This window comes from Nothobranchius furzeri, chromosome 7 (assembly GCF_043380555.1).
Source record: "Nothobranchius furzeri strain GRZ-AD chromosome 7, NfurGRZ-RIMD1, whole genome shotgun sequence".
NCBI lineage: Eukaryota > Metazoa > Chordata > Actinopteri > Cyprinodontiformes > Nothobranchiidae > Nothobranchius > Nothobranchius furzeri.
Window position 1 is genome coordinate 72131412 of NC_091747.1, and position 16836 is coordinate 72148247.

The 16836-nt window shown below is 41.5% G+C and overlaps 1 protein-coding gene across 1 annotated transcript; it reads right to left on the reverse strand.

Annotated features, from left to right (window-relative positions):
- Positions 1-2618: 2618 nt before the first annotated feature.
- Positions 2619-15983, reverse strand: commd1 (copper metabolism (Murr1) domain containing 1). Its single transcript, XM_015954372.3, has 3 exons — positions 15769-15983; positions 8979-9269; positions 2619-3270 (listed from the first exon to the last, which is right to left on the reverse strand). Exons 1-3 carry the CDS (start codon positions 15940-15942, stop codon positions 3163-3165), a joined length of 573 nt encoding a protein of 190 aa, XP_015809858.1. The 5' UTR covers positions 15943-15983; the 3' UTR covers positions 2619-3162.
- Between the last annotated feature and the right edge of the window lie 853 nt (positions 15984-16836).

The window sequence follows — 16836 nt, forward strand, 5'->3', positions numbered from 1 at the left end:
GAGTTTTCAGGGGTTCCACTACCAGAGGATGGCATCTTGTCTGAAACTATTAAAGTACCGAGCTGCAGATCTCCGCTACCGTCATCAGAGACAGTAAAAGATGCAAATCTGTCACCTTTAGCCCACATAAGAGACGGTAAAGAGCAGCTTTTAGAGACGGGGGATCTACCGTCACAAATTATACAAGAGTCACTTTTTCAGCGCCAAGAAACAGGGGATCTTCCTGTGGGTGGTCATTCAGAGCCGCCGTCGTGTGGAGAGAGCTTTACGCAGCTTGGAGATGCAAATGAATGTTTCCACAAACTTGTCAGTCAACTTGTCTGGAAAGTGACTACGAAGGCTGCTGCAGAAGCACCGTCAGGCTGCACGTATGAGGTCCATCAAGACACATACGAGTATTTTGTCAACAAGATCTGGGCTGAAGTTAAAAACGAAGGTCAAAACGGTTTTATTCACCCAGAAAACGCATCCAAAATCTGTAAAAAGATTTATAAGAAAGTTTCTAGAGACCTGCTTTGTAACAAAAGACTCTTGCTAGAGATGTTTGATAGAAACCCAGGAACTGATTCTACAATTGTCTCGTGTTTTACGAAACACCTGAAGAAATGGACCTCCGCTCATCGTCGTCACTTGCAAACGGCACACAGGAGGAGGAGGAGTGAAGAAGGAGACACCCTGAGTTGCTTGGCGAGCGGGCCTTTAGAGCATCACCAACAGAACTTCTTCTCCGAACCTCTCAGCACTACGGAGATGGGTCCAAAGAAGGGAATGACAGTAGAAGATGGCGATGATATTAAAAAATCGCTGAAATTTATGTCGGAGGAGATCTCTGTTGTGAAAATGCAGCACAAAGCGATCTTGGGCCTGGTGGAGGAAGTGAAGGCGCTCCGGATTCAGAATGCGGAGAAGGACAAACAGCTGGCGTATCTGGAAAACCGAGTGGAGGTTCTTGAACAATATAACAGAATGAACGACGTTCACGGGACTTAGCATAAAACCCCGTTCATATACCCGGACTGTGACTGCTGACAGCAGAGGAGGTCAGCGAGGAGGACGTCAGCTCGACGGAGCAGCAGGTTGTTACCTAGCTTCACTCTAAAGGAATTGAAATAGAGGCTGACAAAATGGAGGCTTGCCAACCTCTATCACGGTGGAAGGAGAATGAAAAACCAGTCGTCGTCCTTCGGTTTGCTAACAGAAAGCATGAAGTAGCATTGCTAAAACAAGGGAAAAAGCTGAAGGGCTCCGATGTGTACATGAACGATCACCTGACTAAAAGAAACGCTGATATCACCAGAAGAGCGCGCAGCTTGAAAAAACAAGGAAGGATTCAACGCACATGCACTACAAACTGCAAAGTATTTATTAAATGAAACGGAACACCGGAGCACGCTAAAGTAATGATCATCAGAAACATCAGTGAACCGGACAAGTATGAACAGTCAGCCTAAACTGGAGGTACGAACATAACACACACCCATGACAGGATCTGTCAGCACTCAGTCATCTTCATCCAGAAGCAACAACTACTTGGCGCAAAGAACAAGACGTTATAGCGACCTGGAACTGAGAACCTTCACCTATACCCTACCCATCCGTACAGCCTATAAATCAACAGACTCACTTAAGCCCCCTTCAGACAGGCCATGAAAAACGGAAATGTTCCGGAATCTGTCCGTAAGACCTTTCTGTCTGAATACAAACATCCGGATAACGTGTTCCGGAATTTATCCGGACGAAGCCCCTAGTAACAGGTCCGGACTTGTTACGTAAAGATTGGATTTATTTTTGGATAAGTGTATGATATTATCAGAAAGTCAGTATGGCTTTAGATCTAATAGATCAACTTCATTAGCATTAATGGTCACTGTTGAGGAAATCACAAATGCAATAGATCGTAAACATTTTGCTGCGGGAATTTTTTGGGATCTTCAGAATTCCTTTGACACAATTAATCGTAGCATTTTAATTAACAAATTAGAACGGTACGGGATTAGGGGGATTGTTTTGAAGTGGTTAACAAGTTATTTGAGCCACAGGAAGCAATTTGTGAAAGTGGGACAGTTTTCGTCAACATACTTGGACATTGCTTATGGTGTACCACAGGGTTCAGTATTGGGTCCAAAGTTATTTATTCTATATATTAATGATATTTGTAAGGTTTCAGAAATATTAAAGTTTGTAATGTTTGCTGATGACACAAATATTTTTTGTTCAGGGGAAAAATTAAACAAACTAATGGAAATACTTTCTGCAGAAATGTTTAAATAAAAAAAATGGTTTGATAAAAATAAATTGTCTAATTACTTCAATGTGTTAAATAAAAAAAATAATTATGAATCAACACACAGAACGAAGATACAGAAAAGTTCTATATTTCTTTCTCCATGATTTATAAATAGCATGATTAAGTGGAGTCAGGTTCAAAATGTATGTTCTATATAACTTTTTTAAGCAGCTTCCTCAGGTCGGTTGTGTACCATGACCTACCAAATGCTTGATTAAGCCTTTTGATAGATGTATTCAAAGGGAAACATTAATTGAAACAGTGAATAATGACTTGCACCAATTGATGATATGCAAAACCAACATTATCCTCATATAAATTGTCGCATGAGATGTTTGCCAACACAACTGATTTTATTGACTCATACCTGGTGAACAACATTTTTCTTGTGTTTTCAGATCTCTTTGCATTAAAAACATTGAATTGAAATAACGGTTTTCATACTTTCCATCACAGAACTACATAAGATACCAATTAGAGCTTTGATTTTCTGCTAACACGAGTGGATTTATGAATCAAAGGAAAGAATATTTTGAATAATGAATATTTAACAGTCCCCAACTGATGCTACTGCAGTGTTTCCCTTACATACAGTAGGCTCAATAGCGGCGCTGCGCCACGGCTACTAAATCCTGCCCCCGGACCTTTTTCATTTAAACAATCAGTAAATATGTAAGAATGAAGTGTGTGCTTATGGTAATCTTCTGTTGTTTACAGTGTCCTTCATGTGCAAACACCGTCTGGTCATTGAGGATCTTAACAGCTCATGTTTGTGTGAAATGCTGCTGAAGAAGGAAGAACAACCACAGCAGAGAACCAGTATGGGCGTGTTCAAAACTCTATTAACTCCCAGTCCAAAGGATTCTCATGGAGTTTCAGGCATGGTGAACTACTCTGTCGATGCTCTCCTGGATGTCAGCCATCTTCTTCAACATCTGGTTCATTCTGGCTTCATCAAACTCCAAACACAAGAACTCAGAGTCCTGAGAGGAAGAAGAGAAGGAGGAAAAGACTTTAGTTACATGAAATCTGCTGTTGAGAGCTGTCAGTTCATCATCTGATAGTGGAGAGATAGCAATGTCGAAGATCTGTCAAATATTAGCTTATGCTGTAAAACCACACCGAAATGAAAAGTAAACTCGGGGACTGTGAGCTGTGTTGAGAATATCTGGGAATATAAAATGTGACGGACATTAACTTTTCTTTTGGCATTCAGATGTTTACCTGATGTTTTGTGCTAACGTTTGCCTTATGATGAGCTATCGCTGCATCTTACATAGATCGGTCTGGAAAAGAGATGTCTAAATGTTTGTGACTCATCAGATCCTACCAATTCTACCTTTCCCAGGATCTACTGATTACATCTTTCTTTTTCACTTTCTCTTACCGTTCATCATTTTTTCCTAATCACAATTTAGAACTTCTCCCAGTTTTATGATATTCTTTAATCATTTTTAATTGTAAGAACATTTTTGTTCTTGTGAAGCACCTCCTGATTTTTATCTTGAGAGACACTTTTTTTTAGTTTTATTTGAAACATCCTATTGATAACCTTTGAAATGAGTGTACAGGCTTTGAAAATAAATTCAAATGTCCAAAAACAATGACATGTCCCTGTTTTTAAGAGGCACTTGATGCAGAGAGGGTAGATAGAGTGGTCAATTTTGTTTAAAATGATGGGAGCAATATGCAGCCTGTGGGTTTCTCTCACATGCAGATGGTACGTGCCAGAGTAACTAAGACGAAAGTAATACTTTGTTATGAAATGTTTCCTACTGTTGCACTTTAAAAGAAAACTCTCAACCTCATGGTAAGAGATGTTAGTAATGAAAGAAAATTGGGATTACACAAAGTTCCTAATCTGTAAATTTCCAAAAAAAGTTGGGTTTAGGGATGCTGAATGTCAGTTGCAGCTGCAGGAAAGAGTATGGTATTCTCTCTCTGAATAAGTCTCCCAGTACATTAAGCCCCATACTCCTCCAAAAGGGGAACACACAAGAATTGACATTTGGGGGAAAGTCAGGGTTTTGGGTGATGGGAGACAATAGAGACTTTACATTTTTCCTTCCAAGGAACTTACAAATATTTTAATACTACTGTAAATAGTCAGGTTCTGCTTTATCTGTGAGTTTAGTTTCTTTGCCTCGCATGTGATCAAGCTCCACGGGCTGTGTGGATGATCATGAGTCAACACAAGATTCTCTGTCAATATATGAATGTAACCAAATCCAAAAGTAGCGCACAGGACAGGCCAAGTTGTAAAACGGCGTATTAGGTGCAGCAAGACTGTGCGTGTTTGTAGGTAATTGTAAAATCTTAAGCCTTTGCCTTGATTTTTTGCTTTGCCAGATGGAATTGGATCGTGATTTTTCTAAGACCCAGAGCAAGTTTAAGGCTTGTTTAGCTGTGTTGCTCGGTAGAGCTGAGAAAAATAACAACTGATGCATTAAGATGCGGACATAAATGATTATGAATCTTTGAAAAAGTACACCATACTCGATTATAGCGGCTAGCTACTAGCATTAGCCACTAGCTTGCTCAGTCTCTAAGCGGTCATTAAGTGTATTCTCACGTATCTGCTTGATCAGGGAACCTCTGGGTCAATGTTCTGCTCTAAACTTTGCATTTAGCTTTATGACTTTTATTATTTGGAGACATTTGTGTGTGTTTTAGACAGCCGTTGCATTGTGGATGCCAGCCTGAGCAATGTTTATACCAAACCCCTCCCCCGCGTAATCAGGAGACAGCTATGGAGAGGAGTGAGGGACTAATGGTGAGTGTAATAGGGAGTGTAATCCTGACTAGAAAATGCATGAGATCAGGATGCATCATGAATTTTTAGCTCAACTTTTTTTTATCTAAGGACAAGAAATAATTACTAGCAACGGTGAATTAAAGGGTATGAGCCACCTCTAAATACAATTTAAATTATTTTACATTATTATAAATATATAATTAAATGAAAGTGCCTGTGAGACATTTGAGACATGTATCTCTAGCATTCAACTGTAGACAGACAGACAGACAGACAGACAGACAGACAGACAGACAGACAGACAGACAGACAGACAGACAGACAGACAGACAGACAGATAGATAGATAGATAGATAGATAGATAGATAGATAGATAGATAGATAGATAGATAGATAGAATGAAATTTTAAGATTTTGAAATATTTTATCCTATTTTCTGTGAAGGGGGGTGATTTTAAATGTATGTATTATAATGGTAAATAGCTTCCAAATATTTTGCATTGTCAAAATAGAAAAAATCTTGATAAACTCGTGATGGTAAGTTTGAAACAACAAAATCGTGATAGGATTCTTTTTTTCCATATCGCCTACCCCTAATCACAGCTTACACCGTTGACAATAAGGGACCAAACAGTTCAGTTGTGTGGATTTATTTTGGCTAGTTAATCTGTGAGTTCTAGAAAAGTAGTTGGTGAACCCACTGATCAAGAATCATGGTCTAGAACCCACCCCACTTGATAATCTTGTCTGTAGACTTTCCTGTCTAAAATCCTGGAGAAACTGTACAACGTCAGCTGAAGTAGTTCTTAGATTAACACAGCATTGTTCGTGTTCTCCTGGACCGTCCAGCTGCCTTTGGGACTATAAGACCATCAGATCAACTTGCCTCATTTTGAGAACTTGGTTGGGATACCAGGCACTGCCTTGGGAGTGGTTCAGGTCTTATAGATCAGAAGGAAGGTTCTGTGTCTGTGTCCCAGGGACCTCTCTTTTTCTCGTTGTATCAGCTTCCTCTGGGTTCAGTTCTCAGTAAATATTCAATGTCTTTTCATTTCTATGCAGACGACACTCAGATCTATATTTCGCTGGATCAGCAAAACAACTGTTCTGCAAGTAGTCTGTTAAATTGTTCTGCGAAAATCTAAGCTGGCATATCATTTAACTTCTTGTGTGTCAACGTTTTGCTGTTTGGACCTAGTGATAGCTAAAAACCTCATGTTGATCTGGGCTTATTAGGTCTGCATACGACAGCTATGGTACCAAATGTTGGTGTAGGGCTGAAATGCAACCTCAAATTTAATGAATAGATAAACTCAACTGTCAAATCTAACTTTTCCTCTTGAGTCAGCTATCTAAGGTAAAACATCTCCCATCGTGCATCACTTTGAAACATATGGCTCATGCTTTTAGCACAGCCTCAGTCAAAAGTCACTTTCTAGACTAGGCTTTAAATGCTGCTGCTCGGCTTTTAACTGGTAACAGAAAGGGTGAAGACATCACATCCATTTTAGCATTCCTTCACCCGGTTTGCTTTTAAATGTCTTCATGGCCTCAATCCTCTTTATCTATCCAATGGCAGACATAAATTCCCTCTCTCCCTCTCAGGTCAGCAGATTATGTTACTCGTCACAAGATTGAAGAGGAATTTTATTGGTGATCTATCATTCTCAGTTGCTGCCCCGACACTGTGGAAAGGTCTACGAAGGGCTGGACGATATAGAAAAAAAGTATATTGATAATTTTTTTATATTGATCGATATCGATAATTCTTGAAAAATATTTTAAAAATTGTAGAAAATATATTTTACGTGCAGCCCTGGCCATTTTATTTGTTGGGTATTTTTATTTTTTCTCTGCCTCTTCTCATTGCGACATCTTGCTGCCTCAGGTTAAAACTGATTAAAAACAGAAAATAAAAAAAGTCACAAGTTACATAATTGACAAACACAAAGTTCAGCTGTGTGTTTTTTGCTTTGTTAATATGAGGAGCAACTGTAGTGGCCGTAAAGGTCAAGAGGTCATCTGTAAGAATGGTATAGAAGTGAACTGTGGATCATTTGTCAGAATGCCTGTTCGTCTCATGTTGATGTTAATGTGCTGTTTTACCAAGAGCTGCAAAGGAATTGTTTGTGCAGTTGGTTCCACACAAAGCTAAAGTACATTATGAGAACTGCTGATCAGATAAGACAACACCTTATCCTTCATTCCTCATGTTAACAACACAATAAAAAGTGCTTATTTTCATCTTCGCAATATCAATCGGCTCCGCCCCTCCCTCAGTCAGCACTCCACTGCTATTTTGGTCCACAGCCTGGTCACCAGTCGCATCGATTACTGTAATGCCCTCCTCTCCGGTCTCCCTCTAAAATCACTCAACAAGCTACAGTTAGTCCAAAATTCAGCTGCCCGGATAATCACTAATGGGCTCGACACACGGGAGGCAACATCGCCTCTCCTCCATTCATCTTCTATGAGACGTGCGCGACAAAGCGATAATCGTGCGTCTCCCTCCTACCAAGCGAAATGCGAAAAACGTGCGTGTGAAATTTTGCGCTCGTGCACGTGTTGTGCGCAGGCGACCCAGCGACGCAATCCCAGAAAGTTGAAATATTTTCAACTTTTCATCGCTGTCGTTCGGACGAGGACCAATCAACGGAGGTTTCATTCACTGACCAATGAGCGGACAGGATGCTCCGTACACCTCCGAGCAAACATGGAGGAGAAGTTGATTATTAATATGTTTTATAAAGTAAAATCAGAAGTAAGATTTCACATAACTCTAGCAGCACCTTGTGAAACATCATATCTACCGCTTTATTAACTCTGAACCGCTTAAACAACCTTAATTCCCTCCATCCTGACACAGCCAAGCTAAACAACGGAAGTTTCGATTTCGCCATGGAACAGAACGCGTAGACGGCTTTGCCGCTGCCGCGGGTCGCCTCCCGTGTGTCAGGTAATAAAAGCGGCAGCGACAAATTTCGCTGATCGCGGTCGTTTGTCGCCTCCCGTGTGTCGAGCCCATAAGACCTCCACTTTTGATCACATCACCCCTGTTCTGCAACAACTTCACTGGCTCCCTGTCAAATACAGAATTGACTATAAGATACTTCTTCATGCCTTTAAAGCCAACCATAATCTCGCTCCCCCCTATGTTTATAATCTCCTCCACATTGTCACTCCCACTCGCTCTCTCCGATCATCATCTTCACCTTCCCTGTCTGTTCCTCGCACTCGTCTCTGTACTATGGGAGCCAGAGCTTTCAGCCACTCAGCTCCAAAACTCTGGAACACTCTACCGCCTGACCTCCGCAATATTAACTCCTTCTCAACCTTCAAGTCTCAACTCAAAACTCACATGTTCTGCCTGGCTTACTCATTGTAACTGTCCTCCTTCCATCTACTCTTTTTAGTCTATTATCCATTGTACTGCTCTGACTGTACCCTTGGGAATTACTCTTAGCACTTATTTCTTGTTGTTTGTATTGCTTGCTGTTCCTTATATTTTGTCTTGTACAGTGACCTTGAGAGCTCTGAAAGGCGCTTGAAATAAAATGTATTATTATTATAAGCTAACGACCAGCGGTCCAAACTTTTAATACCAGTATTCTCAAACAACGATTGCCAAGCTAAAAGTCAACGTTGGAAAGTTTAATCTGTTATCGGGTGGAGAATTCTAAATTAATGTCAAAGACTTGGCTCTCCCGTGATGCTGTCTTATCTGAGTCACAAACTGCCACGTTTAACTGTTGTGTAAGGGCGTGCACGAGGCATGCTCATGACAGAACTGCGTAAAAGAAACAGCCCACTTCCAGTCGGGGGCTTTCACTGGTGGCTGTATGTACGTGTTGATGCTGGTTGTCTGTAATAAAAAACATTTGATCATCTACACAGCGTCTATGTGGACACAGATTCACAACTGGATTCAACTCTCACCTGCCCATCTCTGCCAAGCTCCAGCTCCATCAGGGCAACTGGGTCACTGTGGTCGGAGTTCCTAAGGTTGTCAGCCGCCTGAAGGTCCACTCTCCAGGACAGACCCTTGAGAGTGGTCTCCCATCGACTCTGGGCCAGTAAGCTCTCCCTCACCCTCACTCGCTGGCTCTTCCAGAAGCGAGAGAGGGCAGCAGCCTGCTCTGCACTCACCCGACCGCTACCCTGCTTCTTGGTCTGAGCTGTGAGGAAGGCCTCCAGCTGGCTGTGGTCCATGTCTGCTATGGCGATGGACTAAAAAAAAAGGAGGAGGAGGATCAGTCTAATGTTCACAACACATCTGACTATGGGAAACTTTACAAGTTACATTTTAAAGCAGCAATCTAGAGTTTTCCCTCTTTCGGGAACTATGCATGTATATAATCATGAAATATTCTTTATTATGGTTATTATTAGCAGTGAGCGAAAAGGAAAACTATGTACTATTGAAAAATTTGCAACAAATATTCAACATATATTAGACTCCTGCAGAACACTTATTTTTGCTGTGTGCAATGGTGATGAAGTTAGTGGGCACCTGAGGTCTCCTGCAACTCTGAGGCATCTTGGGCACCAGAGAGAGGGGGAGGAGGAGGAGGAGGAGGAGGAGGAGGAGAGGGCCTCCAGGAAAGACAGAGCTCCCCTCCCCCTCCCCTATAGTAGCATAACTACAGAAATAACTCTGGATAACCTAGCCTTTTAGATGGAGTCATGATGGAGGCATGTGGGAAAATAAACTTGACATTTGTGTTATAAACTGTTTTCAAATAGTTGCCTGAACACGTTTAATTTGTTTAATTATTTGTTTCATTAAATGGCTCCAGAGATCCCGGATTGAAAGAGCAACCTCAGTTTGGAAGAAAGTGGTCAGCACGTTTTCCCTTAGTTGGAAAAAGAAACGAGCTCTCACGGATGCCCGAGCAAGCATGAATCTACCCCAGCAGAAGCTGAAAACAGAATCACCAACTCGATGGGGTTCCAGATTAGCAGTGATCGAGAGCAGGGATGTGTATTTTTGAAATTCTGGCGATACGATACATATCACGATACAGGGGAGACGATACGATATATCGCGATACATTCAGTCAGACGTTACAAGCAATTTTTTTGCTGAATTTATTGTAAGAATGTTCAATAAACAGTCAAATCTGATACGTAACATGTTTTAGGGTTGTCACGGTATGAAAATTTAACCTCACGGTTATTGTGACCAAAATTATCACGGTTTTCGGTATTATCGCAGTATTTTTTAAACGGTGTTGCATATGTTCAGAAAGCATTGATAGTCCTGTTCTACACAAACTGAAATAGTTCTGAAAAGGTTTAACAGTGTTTATTAAACCTAAAATAACACAAAGCCTTAGCAAAAGTGCAACTTTTCACAAGTAAAGGAACAAATAGCTTCTTTTTCTGGAACATGTTACAGTAGTCAGTGCAGGTTTAAATTATACAAATCCAAACATTCAAAACATAAACAATATGTAAACAAATCAAAGAAACACCACTTGTTTTCTCATATACTTGTTTTCTTCATTATCAAAATGAAAATCTAAAACTCCAGTCCACACTTGACTTGAGCGCTGTACAAGTCAACCTTAAAAAATATGTATTTAAAATAAATATCCACTTTAAACAAATTACTAAAATAACTACTACACTATGTAATCAAATCCAAATGTTCAAGTATAAATGGCATTGAATAAGTAAACAAATCAACGACAAGGAACTAATTGTATATTTCTCTTCATCATCAACAAATAAGATGCTTCATCCAGCAACAGGGTGTCCGTGACACGGTTTAAATGCTGGCAGAGGACGCTGCGGCTGCAGTCTATAGTGACTCGTTGCATTCTCCCTCAACCAAAAGTCCTCACGTCATGCATTTCAGCTAAAATGCTAATGTTAACTTACCTTGCACTGGCTGTGGAGACGTGGGTGATCGTCTCGCAGATGTGCCATGAGATTTGAAGTGTTGCTGCCTTCTGCAGACACTTGTTTCCTGCACGTTCTGCAAACGGGATAGCCGTCTTCTATTAACTGTCCCTCAGCATTTTTCAGAAATCCCAAATATGCCCATACTTCCGATTTAGTCTTCTTTGAGGGCTGATGGATGTCCTGGGCGCTGCCGTCGCCTCCTTCGGCCGTTATTTCAGCTTCAAAGTTTTGGTGCCGTTGCAAATTAAAAAGTGCGTGTGCGCGCAGCGGGAACTTCAGCTGAAGCGACGGTGGCTGGTAAGGGTCATCGCGCCGAAACCGCGGCCACGGTAAACCCACCGAGATAATATAGTTTTTTAAAAACTGGACGGTTATTTTTATTGTCAACTTTTTTACCGGGGTTTACCGCTATACCGGTTACCGTGACAACCCTAACATGTTTAACATGAGGTATCTGAACCATGATGGAGGGATTTACATTTCAATGGTGGAAACAAAACCTGTCACACACTGCTAACAACTAGCGGGTGGCGATTGAATTGCACAAAACGAAAAGAAAATACACAAATGTTTGCATGTAAATTCTTTCAAGAATTAGATACACGGCTTTTGAATATCGATATAATATTGCTGGGGAAAATATCACGATATATTGCCATATCGATATTGTCTTACATCCCTAATTGAGAGAATACTTCAGCAGGAAAAGGCCATCTCTCATGTCCTCAAGTCCGACAAGAAAACAAAACATGTGGCTCCCACCTGGCAAGACCTTGATGTCATGGACTCAATTAAGAAAGCCGTAGGGCCACTCCGAGACTTCACTGATGCAATCTCTGGGAAGGATTACGTCAGTGTCTCCTATGTGAAGCCTGACCTGCATCTGCTACATAACAATCTTCTGAAACCAGAGGATGATGACTCAGAGCTGACAGCACAGATAAAACAACACATTCTCACTCCCAGCGCGTCAAAAACAAAAGCTTGGTCAGCCACCCTCCTCGTCAGACCCCTGATGCCAAAAGTGCCCTTTTTCGCCACTTATGTGCGAAAAGGGGTTTTCCCTTGTTTGACTGCAGATCCCAATGCAGCGTTACACTGACGCGATGGGATGTCTGCAGCCAGGGCACCAAACAAGCTCATTGTACCTCACCTTAACCTCATCCTCTTGTTATTTAACCTTCCCCTCACCCCTATCCTAACCTTAACCATCTTGCTACCTAATACGTTAGTGATGTGTCGGTCGCTCTAAAAGCGAAGTGAACGGCGGGAGCCGCCTCGTCATTGGTCGGGTTTGGACCGAGGCAACGCGAGGGGGAGGTTTCAACTACCAAGGTATTTGTAACCTCCCCCTCGCCAGATGGTATGTTCTAACGTTCCCCTTGGGTGGCAAATACGAAAATTCACAGTCAGAATGCATGGGAAACAAACGCTTGATCACAGTGAGAGTAACGTTTTAGGTAGCAAGAGGGTTAAGGATAGGATGAGGGAGAGGGGAAGGTTATAAAAAGTAAAATATTAAGGTTTAGGTGCGGTTAAATGAGCTGGTTCGGTGCCGCAGCAGCGGATATCCCATCGCGTCAGTTTTACGCTGCATTGGGATCTGCAGTCAGAAAAGGGAAAACCCCCTTTTCGCACATAAGTGATGAAAAGGGGCACTTTTGGCATCAGGGGTCTGAGGGGTGGCAGACCAAGCATTTGTTTTTGACGCGCTGGGAGTGAGAATGTGTTGGATAAAAACATCCTTAGACAACTACCTCACAGAAAAGCACCAGGGTCCTGTCACTGATGCTCTGTTAGACATGGCATCTCTTGTCGATCCCAGATTTAAATCCCAGAACATTAACACCACAGAGAAAGAGCTGTGGCTGATCGGGAGTCTCTGCTGACCCCTGAATCAGAGCACCCAGTGCCCGCTACCTCCTCCACACCACAAAGCCAAAGCCCTGAAACACAGCCAGCAAAGAAAACAAGGAAGTCGTTGACCTGCTTTTTCAACACTGCAGCAGTTCCCTCAACATCCGCTGAAGAACCCACACAGAGAGAGCTGATTGAAAAGGCGCTGCAGGCCTACTTGTCCACACCCAATGTGGATAGTGAAATGAATCCACTTGAATGGTGGAAGACCCTCAAGGTCTTTTTTCCTAAAGTGAGTCAGCTTGCTCAGAAGTATCTTCGCATCCCTGCAACAAGTTCTCCCTCTGAGCGAGAGTTTAGCACTGGTGGCAATATTGTCACATGCCAAAGGGCGGCCCTAAACCCAGACAAGGTGGGCAAACTCATCTTCCTGGCAAAAACCTGACTTGTCTCGTTTTAGTTTTGCTTGAATTGATGGAAGAATAATTTTCTTCACGACGTTACTCCAGTGTTAGAACTGCTTACACAATGCTAACTCTGTTACATTTTATTAAGAAACTTTATGTGTGCCTGATTAGTTGATCAGTGTTTTGAACAAGTTAATGTTTGCACAATACGTTTGCAATTGACATACGTTTACGAATTTAATTTATTTTTAAGTTATTTGAAAAGCGAGAAAAACTGATTTTTGTAATTGTTTCTCTCAGGACTTTTATCATCACTGGTGTGAGTTTACAATATTAGTGTGTTAGCACTGTGTTGATTATCCCTAATTTGAATAAATGTTTATTTATTCAATGTTTCTCTTCTTTAATATGCAATTGAAGTTATGCTATTCATGGATAAAATCGAAATTGTGATAAAATATTTGAAATATCGTAATATTCTATTTTTGCCAGATTGCCCACAGGGGCGTGTCCAGTCCAGATCTTTTAAAATGGGGTGGCCCAGGTGAGGCACAACTTTGTGCATGGGTGGCACCAATGGTTATGCTTTTTTTGTTTTACCCCCCAAGCCTTTTGTGGACAATGAAAAGCCTATTTAAAGGTAAATTAGTGTGGTGACACCTGGGGTGGCCAATCAGATTCCAAGGGTGGCATGTGCTACCCCAGGCCACTCACTGGACACGCCCCTGATTGCCCAGCCCTAATGTGTCCGTTCCAAAGTCCTCCTATTCAAGTCTCCTCTCTTCCCACCGTCTGCCATCTCTCCCAACACGCTCCAGCGCTCGTCCGCTAGCCAAAGGCTAAATCAGCGTTGTTTACTTGATCTCCACACTTTACTAACAGCGGTGTAGTTCTCGAGGCCTTACAGAGATGACGTGCTTCTCCGACTCTGAGAAAATTGGGTCTCCTTTGGCTGATAATCCATGGCAGTTTATGCACAGCATACACATGATGTCCCCTCGCTCTAGCTATGGCTAACAAGCAGCTCATGACGCCCATTTCCACCACGCCAGCCGTGAGCCAACATTTGGGCCATTCCCATCTGTACCGGGTCGGCCCGGGCCGGGTAGCCCCAGTCGGCCCCAGCCTGGCCCGGATGATTCCACACATCCTTGTCTTAAGCCCATGTGGGCTGATTCTACCCACCAATCAGAGGCTTGCTCTAATGGAAGGTGTGAATTTGCTGTCAGCAGTGGGTGTGATGGCCCTGGTCGGCCTGAAGCAGACCCCCTCGAGAAGAGGGCTGAGAATGAGACATGGTTGGCCCGGAAAAATACCAGGCCACCCAGATATGTAAACAACCTACGCTACCCGGCCCGGGCCGACCCGGTACAGATGGGAATGGCCCAATTGTTTACTTGATCTCCAGCATGTCCCCGACTCGCCAACCCTCCTTCACCAGCCGTGGCTAACGAGCAGCCAGGGATCGCTCCATATCCATTAGCTGGTAGCGGTAGCCAGTTTGTTTACATTGGGTGCACCATGATCCGCGTGAAACAGGTGTTGTGGGAAATTATGTTCCCCTGAAATATTCTGTTTCCTTTAGCCAGTCAAGAGCAAATATTCCCAAATTCTCAGAACGTATTGTCCATTAAGAAGACTCAAATAAAAGATGCTTAAACTGAGTGAGACTACATCCTTTTATGTAACTTTCAAAGTTTTTTTTCAAAAATATCTGTCCTCTGCAACCGCAGCAATTGTTCCCGATAAGACCACGAACCTGCCATATGCAAAAAAATAGTATAACCAAAAATGATAAGATGTTAAAAAACACCCTTGTGTCACCCAGTGTGACAAAATTAACAAAACAAAACACTTCACACATGCTGATCATACAACAATAGTTGGTTTAATCTAGTAACACGTTTTTGATTTTGGGAGAAATTTATGAAAATTTCAAATTTTCCTCCATTTTAAAATGTAATGACACCAAAAATCACACAGCAAAATCACCACTTGGGTGATGCATCCATCCATTTTCGGGGGGGTGCGTGGGCTGTAATCCACCCGATTCTTACAAAGCTGAGTCTCGACCCCTCTCTCCATAGCAGCTTCAGACCCATCTCTAAACTTCCGTTCATCTCCAAGATCTTGGAAAAGGTTGTGGCTAAACAACTCACAGCTGCTCTTGATCAACATAACATCTATGATAGCTTCCAGTCAGGTTTTCGTAGAGCTCATTCTACTGAAACAGCTCTTCTTGGGGTCTCTAATGACCTTCTGACTCAGTGATGCAGGGGACTGTTCTGTTCTGGTCCTGCTGGACCTGACTGCAGCCTTTGACACTGTTGACCATCACCTGCTACTGGAGAGGCTGAGAGGCTAGGTAGACCTATCAGGAACAGCTCCGGAGTGGTTCTCCTCTTATCTTTCTGAGCCGTGTTTTAGGTATTCTAGCTTTAGTGAAATGAGTTCCGGGTGTGAAAAGACCGCCAGAACAGAACGCGATCAGCTAACGTCTGGAGACCTCTATGCTGTTTTCAGTCGAAAACTCAGAACCGGTAGACATTACTGACCTTTAGAAGACCTTTCATCTTGTCGTACAAAGCCTTGAACTCCTCGCGTGACATTTCCGGGTAAAGTTCATCTTTCAGTAACTCTTCAGTGATTTCGCTCTTGTTGTAATAAACCATTTGAGCTATTCTATTTAACAGTCCACTTTGGGACTTCGTTTCTTCGACATCCGCCATGTTTTGTTGTGTTTGGTCACGTGAGCTGCGTAACGTGCACGTGACGCTGTGCGGTTTTGTGGGAGATGAAGTTGTTTTTGTTATCTGATGACCTGGCTGCAGCACTTACTTTTTTATTTATTTATTTATTTATTTATTTATTTATTTATTTATTTATTTATTTATTTATTTTAATTGAAGTTATTCACAAATACACATATATGAGCTTTGGTAACAGTTACAATATATCTAATATGCCTAGCAGGAAAGAGAGGATGAAAAAAAGATAGAAAGATAATAAAAAATAAAAAAAGAATAATATTTACAAAACATAAAATAATAATAATGCTAGATCATAATAGGGGTATTAGTATTCAAATGAAAACATAAAAAAGTGTACATATTTCAATAGTTTTAAGAACCTTCTGTCTTTTTAGAACTATTAATAGAAAATATGTATAGTTTGAAAGTGTTAAAGAATGCTGCAAAGCATGGTTTTTTTACCAGAATATTTACAACAGTGGATGTAAAACTTTGCCATCAAAATTAAGAGGTTAATAGAGAGTTTTTGTTCAAACCAGTTGCAAAAAGACCAAACAGCACATTCTCCCAAAATATCTTCAATAATTGTGTCCAATACCTTCTTCAATCTTCTTGTATAATTGTATAATCATTATTAAGTAACAATATTGGACGCCAATTTTCAATAAACAATAGGTCTTTATTTGGTTTGGGGATCACAATAGTTAAACCTTGAGTCATTGTTGTAGGGAGGTGACCTCTAACTATACTTTCTAAAAAGACCTCAAATAGAAAAGGAGCTAAATTGTTTTCAAAAGATTTATAAAATTCAGAAACCAGCCAAGCCATCTATACCTGGTGACTTGTTATTTATAATGTCGATGGTTAACACCA

Excerpts from the sequence above, each read along its gene's own strand:
- commd1 (XM_015954372.3), bottom strand. The coding sequence starts at position 15,942 with ATGGCGGATGTCGAAGAAACGAAGTCCCAAAGTGGACTGTTAAATAGA. Across the intron at positions 9,270-15,768 it reads AGATGAAAGGTCTTCTAAAG|TCCATCGCCATAGCAGACAT; the intron begins GTCAGTAATGTC and ends CTTTTTTTTTAG. Across the intron at positions 3,271-8,978 it reads AGCTTGGCAGAGATGGGCAG|GACTCTGAGTTCTTGTGTTT; the intron begins GTGAGAGTTGAA and ends TCTTCCTCTCAG.